General features: G+C 37.4%; 1 protein-coding gene across 1 annotated transcript; it reads right to left on the reverse strand.

Moving 5' to 3' along the window:
• Positions 1-95: 95 nt before the first annotated feature.
• LOC133037358 (carbon catabolite repressor protein 4 homolog 6) lies at positions 96-11,818 on the reverse strand. Its single transcript, XM_061114409.1, has 15 exons — positions 11,591-11,818; positions 11,040-11,490; positions 10,786-10,952; positions 10,468-10,533; positions 9,964-10,016; positions 9,370-9,451; positions 9,228-9,274; positions 8,580-8,661; positions 8,175-8,267; positions 8,027-8,059; positions 7,807-7,895; positions 6,705-7,701; positions 6,518-6,603; positions 6,322-6,406; positions 96-607 (listed from the first exon to the last, which is right to left on the reverse strand). Exons 1-15 carry the CDS (start codon positions 11,669-11,671, stop codon positions 521-523), a joined length of 2,499 nt encoding a protein of 832 aa, XP_060970392.1. The 5' UTR covers positions 11,672-11,818; the 3' UTR covers positions 96-520.
• Positions 11,819-18,204: the final 6,386 nt, after the last annotated feature.

Here is an 18,204-nt window from a genome sequence, read left to right on the forward strand (position 1 = left end):
ATGAAAATTGAGTTTAACATTGTGCAGGGAAAACTCAGCTTATCGAATTACATTTTTAATAAATATTTTGATTAATTAATACATAAAATCAAGGATGATTGAACTATATTTGAAATTATTTTAGCAAACAATTTTTTTTTTTGAAACAGAATACTAACAGGAATTTAACAGCAAAATGGTATAAACCTCTCAAATTTTTAAGAACATTCGTTCCAAGTAGTACATACAGCTCCCACTTAAATAGCCACTTGTAACTATATTTGTACATAAGGAATAATTAGAAATGGTGACAACTTTGACTTACTAGAAAACAACCTTGTGGAACTTCCTCTCAGCAAACATTAAAACAATCAGAATCGAAAAAATAGATGCTCTCAGAATGGCAACAATTCCAAAAGATTCTTCTTACTGAAATCTGAAAATGCCAAATATATAAATAATCAGAGCATCACCGAGCTTTCTAAATGTGCAAAAGAGAAGTCTAACATCTATTTTCTGCAAGTGATGTTGGTTAACGTTGTCACTGCTGAACATCTATTTTGTGATTAGCATCTTCTTTGACAAATGCTAATTCAGAAGCCAAGGCAATATGATCGCTACCCCATTTCTGCAAAACAGTTAAGAAGTCCATACATTTAACTGAAATTATGATTGAGTGAGCCTATAGTAAAATTTGACTGAAATTAATAATTCAGTTACAATAAAAAGCTGGTGCAAAATATAATTAGAAGAACAAAGTAATTGGTGGAAGCTTTTCGGGGAAAGAAAAAGATACGAGTATTAGACCTTAGGAAGATACTTTTAGACAACTAATTCATACAGCATACTCGCTTTATTTATTATTAGCATTGGAGCTGAATATTAAACTGATAAGCCACCTGTCACATACGTGTATGCTAGAAAGAAGTGTAGGAAAGTTAATGAGGGAATGACTACAGGGAATTAATGTAATGGTAATTCTGTTTTGTGGGTAATATTCGGGTGAGGGTGAGTCCATAGTAGTCATTTGGGTGGATAGTATAAATAAGATTTGAGTTATTGTTTCTGGGGTGAATTGTTTTGAGCTGTAAGGGAGAGGCCAGGCTCTCGAATACCTGGGGAATTAATCAATACCAGTTTTCTTTCTTCATCTTCTCTATTTTTCTTCTACTGTGTTACTTGTTGATAGGTGAATTCCTATCAATTGGTATCAGAGCAACTGTTCATGGGGCCGAAGAAAGATTCAATGGCAGAACTCATTGAAGGAAAAGTGGAAGCAGAGGTGTCTGACCTTCGCCAAGATGTGCAGAAGGTGAATCAAGGGTTGGAAAAATTACAGGGGGATATTCAGATCACTATAGAGCAGATTGTCGCAAGGCAAATGGAAACGGTGGTAAGTCAGATTTCTCAACTCCTCCTACCTCCGGGAAAGCCCTCGCCAGAGGCGGTAGCTGCGAGTGCCGATCGACAAAGGAGAGCTGTCGAAGGCAGCGGGTCCTCAGTCGGAGAACCCAGTTTCGGGGGAGCTTATCCTTCGCCTAAATTCCCTGCAAAGATGGCAACACCACCATTTCCTAATTCGACATCACCCCCAATTCAGATTGGGACGTTTCAGTCCGGTCAAGCGTATGGGTTTGATTACCGTCCCCCACGAATGGAGATCCCTGTGTTTAACGGAGAGAACCCCGATGGCTGGATCTGCCGTGCCGAGCGTTACTTCTTGCTCTCGAAGATGTCTGAACCCATGAAGTTGGATACGGCCATTGTGGGGCTCGACGGCGACGCACTGTCGTGGTTTCAGTGGGAGAACCAGCGACGACCGATCACATCTTGGGCGATGCTCAAACAACTGCTCCTTCTCCGTTTCCGAGCTGTTCCGATCGGGTCGTTATCGGAAGAGTTTTTGTCCGTGGTTCAAACGGGGACAGTTCGTGAGTATCGAATCCAGTGGGAAGTTTTGGCTTCCCGGGTACCCGATGTACCCGATCACATTTTGGAAGGGTCCTTCGTTAAAGGGCTCAAGGACGACATTAAGGCAGCATTGCACATGTTACAGCCCATTGGGCCCGAATCAGATAATGGACATGGCTCAAAGGGTAGAAGAAGGACACCAATTAATGAGCACGGGTCCATTGAATAAGACCCACAATCCCAGATTCAACTCCGGCTCTCACTCTCCATCGAAATTCAATTTCACTTCAGGTGTGCAACGAAGCACGTCATCTACCCCATCACGACCTTACACCCCTTCGTCGGGATCCGCCGGCTTCGACGGCGTCTAAGCGGGCGACGGCGGATTCGATAGTCACTCCGTCGTATAAACGACTCTCGGAGGCTGAGTACCAAGACAAGAGAGCACGGGGGGTCTGCTTCAAGTGTGATAAGAAATTTCATCCGGGCAGGGAATGCGAACAGAAGTTGTTACAAATCTTACTCACGACTGACGAAGAAGAATCGGATTTGCCAGAAGAAGACTCTCCATTATCCCCTGACTCCGGGGAAACAGTGGCGACCGAGGAGACTCCCGCCACGCTTTCATTGAATTCGTTAATTGGAATTTCAACGGCAAAAACAATGAAATTAGCAGGATATATCGGAAACCAACCCGTGACCGTGCTAATTGATAGTGGCGCCACACACAATTTCGTGTCGATGGAAGTTGTTACAGCGGTGGGAATTCCAATTTCAGCAACCACTTGTTATGGTATACTTCTTGGCACCGGAGGAAAGGTCAGAACAGAGGGGATTTGTGCTAATGTGGAGTTAGATTTGGGTGCTATTCGTGTGATCACTGATTTCCTTCCTTTGAAATTAGGAGGTGCAGATGTAATTTTGGGTATTAAATGGCTAGAAACATTGGGTAATATGCACGTCAACTGGAAAACTATGGTCATGAAATTTGAGATGGCAGGAACTTGGGTTACATTGCAAGGGGACCCCAGCTTATGTAAATCCCCAATTTCTTTAAAGGCCATGATGTTGACAGTTGAGAAGGGTGCCGAAGCTTACTGGGTGCAATTTGGAGCCTTGACTACAGAAAAACACCATGAACAACCTCTAATACCAGCCCCAATTATTCAGCTACTAGACAAGTATGAAGAGGTGTTTGAGATGCCGGCTGGTCTTCCTCCGCGACGCTTCCGGGACCACTCCATCACATTGAAACCGGACACGGGGCCTATCTCAGTTCGCCCATATCGCTATGCTCAAATTCAAAAAGCCGAGATTGAGAAGATGGTTCGAGAAATGCTTCATGTGGGAATCGCTCAACCGAGTACTAGTCCGTTTTCCAGTCCAGTTTTGTTAGTAAAGAAGAAGGATGGAAGTTGGAGATTTTGTGTGGACTACTGAGCTCTTAATCGGGCAACAGTTGCAGACAAATTTCCCATTCCGGTCATTGACGAACTGCTAGACGAGTTACATGGCGCAACAGTTTTTTCAAAGTTGGATTTAAAGTCTGGGTACCATCAAATTCGAATGGCACCAAGTGATGTCGAGAAGACGGCCTTCCGCACACACGAGGGACATTATGAATTCTTAGTCATGCCTTTCGGTCTTACGAATGCACCGGCCACCTTCCAAGCTCTCATGAACGAGGTATTTCGTGATTTCCGCGGCCATTGTGTACTAGTATTTTTTGATGATATTCTTGTGTATAGTCCCACTTTGGCAGAACATGTTACTCATCTCGGCATGGTTTTGGGACAACTCCAGCAACACCAATTATATGCCAATGGAAAGAAATGCATCTTTGCTCAACCACAAGTGGAGTATTTGGGCCATGTGATTTCTGCTAAGGGGGTATCGGCTGACCCAAGCAAGATTGAAGCTATGGTTCAGTGGCCAACTCCTTCCAATATCAAGGAGCTACGGGGTTTCTTGGGTCTCACGGGGTATTATCGGAAGTTCGTTCACGGGTATGGGAGCATCGCTCGCCCACTCACTGATCAACTCAAAAAAGATGCCTTTGGATGGTCCCCGGCAGCCCAAGATGCATTTGAACAGTTGAAACAAGCTATGTGTTCCGTGCCTGTCTTAGCCTTACCTGATTTTTCCGCCCCTTTTGTCCTTGAGGCTGATGCTTCGGGTGTGGGTCTAGGAGCTGTCTTGATGCAACATGACCGCCCCATCGCTTATTTCAGCCGCACATTATCACCTCGAGCTTGCTCCAAGTCAGTTTATGAGAGAGAGTTGATGGCCATTGTCCTTGCCATTCAAAAATGGCGACCTTACTTGTTGGGGCGAAAGTTTTTAGTCCGCACGGATCAACGCAGCTTGAAGTACTTATTAGAACAACGGCTGGTTTCGATGGAACATCAAAAATGGCTCACCAAGCTCTTGGGGTATGACTTCGATATTCAGTACAAACCGGGAATGGAAAATAGAGCAGTTGATGCTCTTTCTCGTGTCTCTCCGACAGTTTCTATTGCTGCCATTTCAGTTCCTAGTGTGTTGCCCATTGCCACCATACAAGAACAAGTAGCTACTGACCCTGGTCTTTCCAAGATTATTGCGGACCTCAACCGAGGTCAAGATGGTGGCGGTTACTCCTTCACTCATGGTTGTCTTAAGTTCCGTGGGCGATTGGTGTTACCGGCTTCTTCACCATCCATCCCATTACTATTACACGAATATCACACTAGTAAAGTGGGCGGCCATTCCGGTGTGTTTAAAACTTTTCAACGGCTCGCGGCTGATTTTTATTGGTCTGGGATGCGAAAAGATGTCCAAAAATTTGTGGCTGAATGCTCCGTGTGCCAACAAAACAAGTACCTAGCGCAATCACCGGCGGGATTACTTCAACCTCTTCCAATTCCGGACCAAGTTTGGGAAGACATTTCCATGGACTTCATTGAAGGGTTGCCCGTTTCTAATGGATTTGACTCCATTTTCGTGGTGGTAGACCGCCTCACCAAATATGGCCATTTCATTCCGCTCCGCCATCCTTTCTCGGCGCCTACTGTGGCAGCCACATTTGTTAAAGAAGTTGTGAAGCTCCACGGGTTTCCTCGTTCCATTGTTTCAGATCGGGACAAAATCTTTTTGAGCTTATTTTGGAAGGAACTTTTTCGCTTGCAAGGTACTTCTTTGAAGTATAGTACCGCTTACCACCCTCAATCGGACGGACAAACCGAAGTGGTCAACCGCTGCTTGGAAACTTACTTACGCTGCTTCGTTAGTTTCAAACCCAATCAATGGGTCAAGTGGCTGCCTTGGGCCGAGTATTGGTATAACACTTCGCATCACACAGCCACGGGAATGACACCTTTTCGTGCCTTGTATCATCGTGATCCTCCATCACTTGTGCGGTTTGAGTCCCCTTCGACACGGGTTTCCTCTGTGGAACAGGTGCTTTTGGACCGCGAGGAGATTTTGGTGTTGTTGAAGCAAAATCTCTTGCGAGCCCAACAACGAATGAAAACTCAAGCGGACCGTAAGCGTCGAGATGTCCAATTCAACGTTGGTGACCGAGTTTATGTCAAGATCCGTCCATACCGACAGCGCACCATGGCCAAACGTTCTAATGAGAAGTTGTCCCCTCGTTTCTTTGGCCCGTTCCCCATTCTGGCTCGCATTGGCCCCGCTGCTTACCGCCTTCAGCTGCCTCCGGACACCATGATACATCCGGTGTTTCATGTGTCACTGCTTCGTGCAGCTTTGGGACCCCAACAGCAAGCTTCTTCCCTTCCTCCTAGTCTCACGGCTGAGCTGGAGTGGCTCTTGGAACCTGAGGCCTTACTGGCCATTCGCCCCGGCACTCACAAGACTAGCCCTCAAGCTTTGATCAAATGGAAGAACCTTCCGGAATTCGAAGCCACTTGGGAAGACTTCTCAGTAATTCAAGCTCAATTTCCTCATTTCCACCTTGAGGACAAGGTGAAACTTCAGGCCGGCGGTATTGATAAGCCACCTGTCACATACGTGTATGCTAGAAAGAAGTGTAGGAAAGTTAATGAGGGAATGACTACAGGGAATTAATGTAATGGTAATTCTGTTTTGTGGGTAATATTCGGGTGAGGGTGAGTCCATAGTAGTCATTTGGGTGGATAGTATAAATAAGATTTGAGTTATTGTTTCTGGGGTGAATTGTTTTGAGCTGTAAGGGAGAGGCCAGGCTCTCGAATACCTGGGGAATTAATCAATACCAGTTTTCTTTCTTCATCTTCTCTATTTTTCTTCTACTGTGTTACTTGTTGATAGGTGAATTCCTATCATAAACATTCAGCCATACATTTACCAAGACTTGAACTTAAAACCATTCTCCAACTTGAGCTTGCATCAACGTAGCTCATTGGACTTTTTATGGTTATTACTTACTACATAACATTTTGAGCATTGTACCTTTGTTGGGAATCCTGAAGTTGTTTGCATAACGTGTTTTGGTATAGGAGATAGCACTTTGACTGTCTGTAAGCCTTCAGAACGCCTGAATAGCAAAACCAAGTATGTTTTATATCGATTCTGTTTTATTATTCCAACACGAACAGGGCTTTTAACAGAAAGCACACCAGAAGAGAAGAAACATAAAAGTATTTACCAAATGTAGTCAACTGTTCCCAAGAAACATCTATGATAACTGGTTACAAGAGGCTCTCCATTTGAATCTCTAGTACCCAAACAATCCTTCCAAAATGTATAGAGAGAAAAAAAAAAAAACAAATTATAAAGTATTTTGATTAAAATTATTATTATCTAAAACATGAAAATTGGCTTACAAGATTTACCTCGACTTCTGTATATGTGCTTTTAAGCTTCAAAGGATGCTCCACAAAGGTACATTTTGCATCGCCTGTGGCAGTTTCTATGTCTGCAGGAGTCCATAATGATGGGTCATAAAAAAATTTCTCAACTTCAATAGGCTGCTCTGGATCCAAATCTGTGGACAAGTCACCTTCCACTCCAATGTTTGATAAAGGGTTAGAGTTTGTGGTGTCTGATCTTAGCAATTGATCAGGATCACAAGAAAAGTCTCCTTCATAGTTGTGTAATGCAGATAAAAAAGTAGTACTATCTTCAGCTATATTTCCTTCTCCAGTCATGGTTTCATCCAAAGTTAAAGTGTCAACTTTTTCTTGCACGTCAATGTTAGTAGGTGAAAATGCCAAGTGTGTTTGACTTGTGCCTGAGGAGTCACCCTGCCTGTCACTAGAGACTTGCAGAGAGAATAAATCTTCAGAGTTCTGTGGAGAAGTTCTGTTATCATCACAAGAAGAGATAGTCTGGCAGTAAGCCTCTGAAGCAGTCTCAACCATGGAAGAACAAGTTACATCTGGTAAGGACTGCAAAACATTATCACAGCTTTTGCTTTCCTCTTCTGAATAATTGGTCGATTCAGAACTTCCACCAAATAAAACATTGACCATGTTATCCGTTTTCTCATGATTCAAATTACCAGTTGAGGAGCCACCTTCACAGTAAGGCGTACATATATCTTTCCGTAAGCTATCACTAGGATCATGCACAAGAATCTCCTGAGTTTCTTCTTTCACTTCATCACCTACTTTGGCATCGTTTCTTTCATGAATTAGGCTGGTGCTTGACCTATCATTCACACTCAAGGCATTATGAGAATGAGGAGAGTTCTCCACCAACGGCACATTCTCTGTACTGCTATCTAGATCAAAGGGTTTCTCCATATCTAATGATGATTCGTTCATCTTCACAACTTTGTTACCTTGTACCATTGATGGAGCTCTAAACGAATAATCACCAGATATAACACTGAAATTGTTTTTGGCAAGCTTTCAGTTCAGCATTATAAGGGCTATTTCCAACATCCAAATGCAAAAAGTTAAACATCAAGAAGTTAACCTGTTCAAAACCTACCCATAATTAGGATTATAAGTTCTTTGTTCACGAATTTCAGCAGAAGCTTGTCCAGACAACTTATTCCTATCAACCACTGACAAATCTATCTGCAAAATAATAATAATCTTATTTGTATTTCATGTCCAGATAAATCCATTTATCATTAGAAGTATGATGTCGATTACATTCATAATTCACTACTTGCTTACATAAAATCTATAAGTTGACAAAAGTTTACCTTTTGTTCTGAGATATAATTGTATAATGGACTCTGACATCAACCATTAAAAAAAAAGTCAATAGGGGCAGAATAGTAGATTAGATTGAAATATGCAAATATAAATAAAAAACACATCCTAGGCCAAAATTTGAGTGGGAGAGGAAACCTTTGGTACACAATTAAAATCACCACAAAGAACAACTGGAGCATCATTCCAGATCTTTGAAACTGCATGAGCCCTATCAAGGAGTGTCCTGACCTGTTGAAAGATACATAGGCATATCTTATTAAATAAATCAAATGTAGACTTAGTGAAATCACCAATGCTATAAAAAATAAAACTAAATACATTGTCATTGTCATTGTCATTCACACATATACTATTCAGTAAAATGTTACCTAAAGAAAACTACATAAATAGGTTGAACTTGTATAGTTTCAAGGGAAAATTACAATCATGTTTATTACCAATTAAGAAACTACATAAATAGCAGCATTAATCAGCTTAAAATTAGATAAGGCTGCCAGTCTATGACTTAAAAGCATATGTTACAATTAATTAAGTAATTACCTGGCCAAGCTTAATATCTCCTCTTTTAGGGTTGAAAAGCACATGAATGTTACAAACAACAACTTTATTTGAATTGGTTGAGCTGCAGTTCAAGAATAGATGAGGATAAGTACTAAAATGATTTGGAATGAACACACAAATAAGTAAGAATACAAAACAGAGAGAAAATCTCCTAAATAAATTTTTAATATATTAGTACTTATATATTTCACAACAATTAATCATTCTTCTTCATGGTTTCTCCAAATAAAAAAGTCATCAATAGCACAATAAAAAATGCTCAAAATATGGCTTATGCTAATCCATCGAGTAACTCAAGCGAATAAATCGTAATGGAAATTTAAATATAAAGGTTCAAACAACTTTAAAGTTGAAATATAAAGATTCTGACAACACTTAATCCATAGACATCAACACTTAGTAACACAGTTAAACAACAGAATCGAACAGTCAGAGCTTAATCAATCTCTAAGCACCCTAAGAAATTAGCCAAGCCAATTGCTAAACACAATTATAAGTAACCGCCAACCCAAAAATATATCACCTTGTATGTAGAGTACAAAGTTCACTATGAATGTAAACTACGATCAATAAAAGTTACAAATAAAATATACGAACCAGAAGCAAATCACCGAAATCAAGAATTACCTTGTTGGTAGAGTTGCAGCATTTTCATCACAATTTCGACTTAGCAACTGTTCAAAAGAAAAGTAACATCTATACGATTAGCTTAAAATTTTCAAATTAAAGCAACAAACATGTTGTGGTTCAAAGAAAACTTCTAAATTACCTCCAATACACAAATCTGAGCAACATTATCTCGAAGTCCAAGCTTATTGAACTCTATAGATTCTTCATGCAGCAACTTGAATCTAAAATGGAGGTACAAACAATCATAAACTAGACAGCAATACACGAAGGATTCCTTAACTTCATCCTTATTCAGTTTTAAGAGAGCAGTACACAGACAATGAATGGACACTGTAACTCTTGCACTATTTTAGTGCATAGATGATCAAAAACATGTCATTGCAGTAAAGTTTGTTTAGTGGTTCAGCAACACCAATGTCTACCTTAACTGCGTTGTTCTACATACGAGAGGTTCATTTAGATATATTGTGGAAAATAGGGTTTATCACTACTAGTACCACCATAATCTACAAAATTAAATTGGTGAAACCACACAGAGAATGTGAAAATTTATCACTGCGATAAAGGACTGGAAATTCTTTGATGGCTAGATCAAGAAAACGCATAAATATGAACATTCCACCCACTAATCAGGTAAATCAACATCTCCCTATTCGTAAGAAAGCCATAGATTACAGAATGAATATTTAGCATCAAACATGTAAAAACATGCAATTAAAAATATAAAATTTACCTTGATGAACGCCAAAATATTGCGCACCCATCAATAGGAACACCAGTCCGCCTCTATATTATAACCAAAGCATTTATTATATTCTTCCTTAAAAAGTAGCAAACCATTACTATGACACAAACCTATAAGCAGGGCAATATAAATATGATAGTGTTAAAATAAATCTTATAACTAAGAGATTTTTTTTTTTTTTTTTGCATAATGATGAATAGAACCCCCTCCTCCCCTCTCCCACACACACACTCACATACCCAACTACAAGGCCATAAACAAACTTGTAATGAATAACCCTCAATCCACATCAGAGGTTATTCTACATTTGATGGAAATAGAAAAAGGAAAGACAGTGATAGTTTAATTGTTCTTCACCATTGAAAATAGAATAGAAAACAAAATAAATTCTGTTTCTTTGTCATTATTATCATTTCAAGAAGAAGAAGAAACTTTAGATGTTCTCGATCCTTATCACATAGCTTCAAAAGAGCAATGATATTTATGACATACCTTCCAAACGCCAGTGTATCCTCGAAGCCTTAACCCCTCTTCTAGTTCCTGAAATCTATCGACCTCCTAAAAACAAAATTAAACCATTGCAGGTCGGAACTTAGAAGTTATGACAGTAACCACATAGAAAGAAAAAAAAAACGTGCAACTTGATAAAATTTGGCAATGTGAGAGAATTATCAGCCACTAAGCCACAAACTTACATGAATTTAAGACACCTATTCATTTTGTCAAAGGAAACAAACGTAAAAGAGGGTGCAAGAGCATAATAAAGAAGTGATGAATGAGAATATGTAAAGAAATAGTCAGTTTGGGAACCTGAAAACATATTATATCAGCAGACCACAAACCCAGCTCGAAAAGTATATTTTTCTTTCTCCATTGCCAGTCCAACATGTATGGAGGAATGTGATAGTAAAGTCTGCTTCGGTGGTCCGTAGCCAGATAGTCAGCCAGTATATTATACGAAAGAATTGTAAACCGCTCTGCTTAGCATATAATATCAAATATATATTACAAAATAAACACCACTACCATAACAAGCACAAAATAACAGAACAGAGCTCAGTTACCACTAGTTGATGGCGGTGAAGTCTTTGCAAATTCCCAATTTCGAAAATCTGGAGGCCGAGGCCGAGGCTGGTATTGATTAGCTACCCTGCGCGGTTGATTATGTTGAAACGGCGGAGCCGGAGACCGACGAAATTGTTGGTTTTGATAATTGTAATGCGTGGGTGGAGGTCGAAACTGCTGGTGGTTCTGATAGAAACGCGGCCGAAACTGCTGCTGGTTCTGATAGAGGTGCGGCCGAAACTGGTGATTTTGATTGGGATGAGATGGCCGATCGGGCAATGGAAACTCCGAGGCAGTCCTGAAGCTTCCGCCCTCACCGTTGTGGGACCCTAGATTGGCCTCTCGGCCTGGCCGGAAATGGGAGTCATCAGAAATGTAATGGCCTCTTCTTCCATCAACAATCGGACGGTCGGAAAAATTCCTCCGCGGGTAGTTCCGACCACCACGGAACTACATAAGAGAAAAAAAGATAAAATTGATTTCACAGCAAGAGTTTATAAATCAATATAATATAATATAATAAATTATACATGAACATGTAGACTATTACAGAAGACATGGAGACGGCAGTTAGGGAAGAATGGAAGTCAGTGATGCAGAATCGGAGAGGGTGAAGTGGTCGCCGCCGCATGAAGAAATCGAACTGAACTGAGCGTTGTTAATTTTATGCGCGTTTTTTCAAAGAGATGAGCATGCCATTAATAAATGGCTTTAAAAATCAAAAATATAATTCCACAGTAGTCCTATAACAGGAAGAGGCATAAAGTAGTATGGTGACTATGGTCGTTAAGGCTTACTCCAATGGAACATTAAAATATTAAATTTGTTAAGATTTTACACTTTTATTCCAACAACACTCTACAATCTATTTTATATATAATTAATAATATTATAGTGTGTAATAAATTTTTATTATTTTAATATTTAAATAATATATTTATAAGTAAATTTTTTTATATATTATTTGTGTTTATTTATAATTTAATAAAATAATATATTAATAAAAAATATAGTTTTAGTGTAATTTTTAGTATTGTGATTGAAATAAAAAAAAAAATAGTGTTAAAATTTTGTATTAATTTAGCATCAAATTTAATAGGGATATTGGCGGCTAAACCAGCTGAACTTTACGGTTTGTAACACTTAACCACAAAAACTGAATTTTTGGCGGCTAAACTACCTAAACTCTGGTTCCGTTTTGCTCTGCACACCTCCGTCCAAAAGTCACAGTTAAGTGTCATGCTGGACTGTTTACGTGTACACACTTGTACACGTGGCAAATTTTTAGTGGTCCACGTAATATTAGTTTTAAAAAATAATTATAAGTATTTAAAAAAATATAATTTTTTTTTCTTTTTTTTTCTTTTTTTCTTTTTTCTTCTTTTTCTTTTTTCGTTTGTTTTGCTTTTTTTTCTTCTCTCGACAAAACCAGTGCCCTTCTTCTTCTCTAAACCCACAACTTCTTCTTCTCTAAACCCACACCATAACCAACACTAGACCATAACCAACATTAGACCATATCACTACCACGGCTAATGCTTAATTTTTTATTTTTTTTTTTGTAAGATGCTACTGCTTTGTGTTGGTTATAAGCACAAATCAAAGAAAAAAATTAGGGCAAGAACACAACAAATTGAAACACAAATCATAAACAATATCACAAAGTCCAAATAAAATCTTTAACTCCAAAATCCCAATTAGATCTATAATCTTCTCTCTTGAAACCATAACCACCACATCACCACTACCATCACACCACACCTTTAACAGATCTGAGCCCAAACGACTCCATCCAAGCACCATCTACGTCGATGATGAGAGAAAGCGAGAGAGAGTGAAAACAGGAATCCTAGTCGAAGAACCATCTGCATCTTCCTCCGTCCAAGCACCATATGCGTCGACCTCGCTTCTTGCCTTGCGAGTTCAGATCTAAACCTAAACTCATAAACTTTTCTTTATCTCTCTCACATATATGTATATAGATATATATTCAAATTTAAGAGATGGCAGTAGAGCGAGAGGGAGATCGTGAGAGAGGGAGATGAATTTTCTATTAGAATATTTTTATTTATGGAAATTATTTTCTAATTAAGGAAATGATTTTCTATTTAAGGAAATAAATAAATAATTGATTTTCTGATAAATGAATATTTTATATTCATTAAATCTGGACAAAATCAATTATGTAATATTCTATATATGGTCAGATTTCTATATTCATTACCTGATTTGATTTCCTGAATTAATTGTCAAAATATTCTGACAATTAATGTGGCGGAGATACTGATGGAGTATCTCACCTATAAATATAGGGTCTCGGTCCCCGAGCTCCTCACTCATTCTGAATCCATTCAGCAAATTCCATCTAAAAAGAGTTGAGAGAGCGAGGAAGCCCGAACTCCAATACCGAAGCTATCGCAGGGATTGAAGCTCAAAGATCAATGGCTGGAGGTACATCGATCCTTTCATTGCATATATTATTGATATGATTAAAGTTTATTTTCCGCATTTCATATCATTGTATATGCTATATTACATACACTATATATATAGTCTAACAGTTGGTATCAGAGCGGATTTATCTCTGCCTTGATTTTATTTGAGTTTCATATATACATATATACATACATATATTGTTCATATATATATACTTATTTGGTTCATTTCGTGGTGTATATATATATACACATATTCATATAATTCTAAATATATATATATAATTTTTCATACGTATATATATATCTTTATTCTTATATATATTATATACATTTATATACTGTATATATATATATTTTTTCATTTTCACGTATATGTATATATGTTTATATATATATATATTGTATATTATATATATGTTTTATCACATAATAATAATCATAATATTCATTTTTATTATGTGATATATACATGCATATATATATATAAACACGATCGGTCCAAGTTTAATTTTTCCGTTTTTCATTTTTCGGTGTTTATTTCAAATTCTATATACATTACTATATTCGTATAGTATTATAGATCGATCTAAGCATTGAAAATCCATTGAAAAACTTAAAGATGGAAAAAATTTTCAGTTAAAACTTTTTCGGACCCGATTAATTTCGTGATATTAAAGTATATATTTTTTCGTGTTTTTGTGCATAAAATCTATGTGGATCTCTTTATTATTTGATTTAGAACCATTTAGATTTGAAAACACGCAATTTGGTCGTCGGAAACGCAATTTCCGATCGGGTTTGGGTCGGGTTCGACGGACCCGCGTGCAGAAAAACGGGTCAAAATCGACCCGGTTTGGCTGAAGAAGACGACGCAAACGACATGTCGTTTGCCAAAAAACGACGTGTCGTTTGCCCAAAACGACGTGTCGTTTGTCAAAAACGACGTGTCGTTTGAAAGCCTACATTTAGTTGTCGTTGTTGAAAAACGACATGTCGTTTTTCACATTGTGGAAAACGACATGTCGTTTTCCGTCTTCTGAGGCAGCCTCTACATTAATTAAACGACGTGTCGTTTTTACCTTAGGGAAAACGACATGTCGTTTTGTATATTTTCTCAGCACACTTCAGAATATAAAAAACGACGTGTCGTTTTTGCCTTTTGCAAAAACGACATGTCGTTTGGAAGTATGGATTTTTCAAAAAAAAAAAAAAGGGAAAAATTCCGAATTTTTTTTATAAATTTTTATTTTTTTGGAATATTAATTATTTTCCCATTTCAGTGTTAATTTAGTCAATAAATTGCATTTAGTTAATTTTCCATTTTTGTTTAATACATATATATAGTATAAATTGAAAATGGAAATTTGTTTAAATTTGGTAATTTATTACATGATTTATTTAGGCATGTAAAAATTGTGCTAAATTTCTGCAATTTATTGTCTAAATTAATTTTGAAAAATCTGCCATTAATTTCATATTAAGGAATTTGCATTTAATTAATGATCATACATTAATTGTATTATTTTGTATTTATTTGACAAATTTATGTTTAATGCAATTAATTTGGATTTGTATGATTTAAATGCTATACATAAATTCCTTTTATAGTGTTAGATATATTTAGAAATATTCAAACATTAAGATAGGTTGAATATTTTATTTAGCAATTAAGTTTCATAAAACTTCATAAAATTATTCATAAAATATTCATAAAACTTTATAAAATGAATAAAATATGAATAAAACGTAAGTAGTTTTGTGGTTTGACATAAGAAAACATGAACCTGGGACAAATGCTCATATCTAGAACGGTTTTTAATGATCTTCGGACGACCACACTAGGAGCACTAATCTCAGTGATTGTCTATTATGTTAATAACGAAATTACTTTTAGGTAGAGCCCAATACCTAATGTCTAAAGTGAAAATATAATTTTTATAATTAGGGAGTAGCCACAGCATCTTTAATTATATAAAATTATATATTAATTAAAATTCACCTTAATGGACAAAACTTGTAATTAATTATTTGGATATAATAATTTTACCCCACAGGGATTTTATTATATTTTTATAATTAATTAGGATAATATATTAAGTTAAATTCTCTTAATTTACCCCACAGGGAGTTATGAGGATTTGAATTAATAGTGTTATCACAAATTTTAATTAAAGATAGATTTCATTCCTCCATTATTTCTAAATTAAATACTTCATTAAATCTATCATAAAGTTCATCTAATTTTATTAGATTTAAAATTTAGCCCACGAGCAATTTTAGATTTAATAAAATTTTCATCTTCATCATGTTTCTACATTGGTAAAACATGAATTCATTAAAGCCTCAATTCTTTTAACATCTAAATTTTTTGTAATCCTATTCTTGCAGCTATTTCATCCACCTCTAAATATGCTGAAATCACTAGTGAAATCCCTGAGCTTAGGAGTGACAACTTCAAAATCTGGAAGGAACGAGTTCTTCTCCACCTTGCTTGCAACCGACATGGATTATGCAATAAGGAAAGATGAACCGACTCGCTATCAACGATACTAGCACTAGCTGCTGAGATTGCACTTTGCGTGAAAAGTGGGAGCAATCTAATCGTCTACTGCATCATGTTCATTATGTCCAGAATTCCTATGGGAATGCGTGGATCGGTGGAGCCACCTGAGAAGGTGAAAGACTTTATCAAAGTTATGGATGAGCAGTTTGACACTTCAGATAAATCTTTGTTCATCAACCTCATCCAAGAGTTCTCGTCCACAAAACTCACCGGTGTTAAAGGAGTTCGAGAACACATTTCTAAAATGAGGGACATCACTGCTCATTTGAAGAAACTCGACGTTATCATTCCCGATACCTTCCCGGTTCATTACATCCTTCACAATCTTCCTCCACAGTATGGGCCTTTCAAAATTTCCTACAACACACATAAAGAAAAATGGACTATCAATGAATTGATGACCATGTGTGTTCAAGAGGAAGCCAGGCTCCTACAGGAGCAAGGAGAAAGTGTTCACCTGACCACTCAACCTAAGAAACGCAAGCCATTCAAGAAGAACAAAGGGAAAAAGCCCATGGCTCCCAAGGCTGTCATAAAGAAAGATTCCATCAAATGTTTCTTTTGTAAACAAAAGGGACATGCGAAAAGGGAGTGCAGCCAGTTCAAGAAATGGATGGATGACAAAGGTAATCCAATTTCCTTAGTATGTTATGAATCTAATATGGCTAATGTTAATCTTAACACCTGGTGGATTGATTAGGTTCAACAATTCACATAACAAATTCCTTGCAGGATATTCAAAATCTAAGGAAGCCGATGGCAAGTGAGCAAAGCATCTTATGCGGAAACAAGATGGGCTCACATGTGGAAGCTATTGGAACATGCAATTTAGTTTTAAGTAATGGTTTTATTTTAAAGTTAGAAAAGACCTGTTATGTACCAAGTTTCTCTAGAAACTTGATTTCGATTTCAAGACTTATACCCTTTGGTTTTTCCTTTACATTTTCAGACAAATATTTTAATTTATATTATAAATCTGAATGTGTTGGAAATGGTATTTTGTCTGATGGTCTTTACTGCCTTAATTTACAAAATAATACCACTAATAATGTTTTGCATGTTCGCGCTGGCACTAAAAGATGTGTTATGAAAGAGGATTCCTGTACATTGTGGCACCGGAGATTGGGACATATCTCCATTGATAGAATTAAAAGGTTGGTAAAAGATGGGGTACTCAATACCTTAGATTTTACTGACTTTGATACTTGTGTGGATTGCATTAAGGGAAAGCAAACCTCCAAGTACGTCAAAACTGGTGTCCATAGGAGTTCTGAAATATTAGAAATCATACATACTGATATATGTAGTCCAGATATGGAGTCACATGGTCAGAAATACTTCATCTCATTCATAGATGATTACTCACGCTACATGTATATTTACTTACTTCATAATAAAAGTGAAGCATTAGATGTCTTTAAGATATTTAAAGCTGAAGTAGAGAAACAATGCAACAAGCAAATTAAGATAGTGAGATCAGATAGAGGAGGTGAGTATTATGGTAGATACACAGAAGATGGACAAGCACCTGGTGCATTTGCGAAGTTTCTTGAAGAAAATGGGATTGTTGCCCATTACACCTTGCCCGGTACACCCGAGCAAAATGGTGTTGCAGAAAGAAGAAACCGAACATTAATGGACATGGTGCGGAGTATGCTTAGTAGCAACTCTAACCTTCCTAAATCCTTGTGGACTGAAGCATTAAAGACATCCGTGTACATATTAAACCGAGTTCCAACAAAGGCAGTCTCAAAAACTCCTTTTGAATTATGGAAAGGTTGGAAACCAAGTTTGAATCATGTACGCATTTGGGGATGTCCATCTGAAGTCAGAATATATAATCCACAAGAGAAGAAATTGGACCCAAGGACCATAAGCGGATTCTTTATAGGGTACGCTGAAAAGTCTAAAGGTTACAAGTTTTATTGTCCATCTCATAGCACAAGAATTGTGGAATCAAGGAATGCAAAATTTCTTGAGAATGCCTTGATCAGTGGGAGTGATCAATCAAAGGACTTAGGTCCTGAGAAAGATCCTTCAGAACCTTCCACTTCAAAAACAAGATTGATAATGGTTAACACTCCTGTAGTTCAAACGAATGTTGAACAACCATTACCAATCACTGAAGATCCACAAGTTGGTAATGATAATCCAGTAGATCAA

This window comes from Cannabis sativa, chromosome 4, assembly GCF_029168945.1.
Source record: "Cannabis sativa cultivar Pink pepper isolate KNU-18-1 chromosome 4, ASM2916894v1, whole genome shotgun sequence".
NCBI lineage: Eukaryota > Viridiplantae > Streptophyta > Magnoliopsida > Rosales > Cannabaceae > Cannabis > Cannabis sativa.

Bases quoted from the DNA above. Each gene is read 5' to 3' on its own strand.
- LOC133037358 (XM_061114409.1), bottom strand. From the start codon at position 11,671: ATGCGGCGGCGACCACTTCACCCTCTCCGATTCTGCATCACTGACTTC. The intron at 10,953-11,039 runs GTAACTGAGCTC...TATGCTAAGCAG, and splicing joins TTCACCGCCATCAACTAGTG to AGCGGTTTACAATTCTTTCG. The intron at 9,452-9,963 runs GTAAATTTTATA...CCTCCATTTTAG, and splicing joins ATATTTTGGCGTTCATCAAG to ATTCAAGTTGCTGCATGAAG.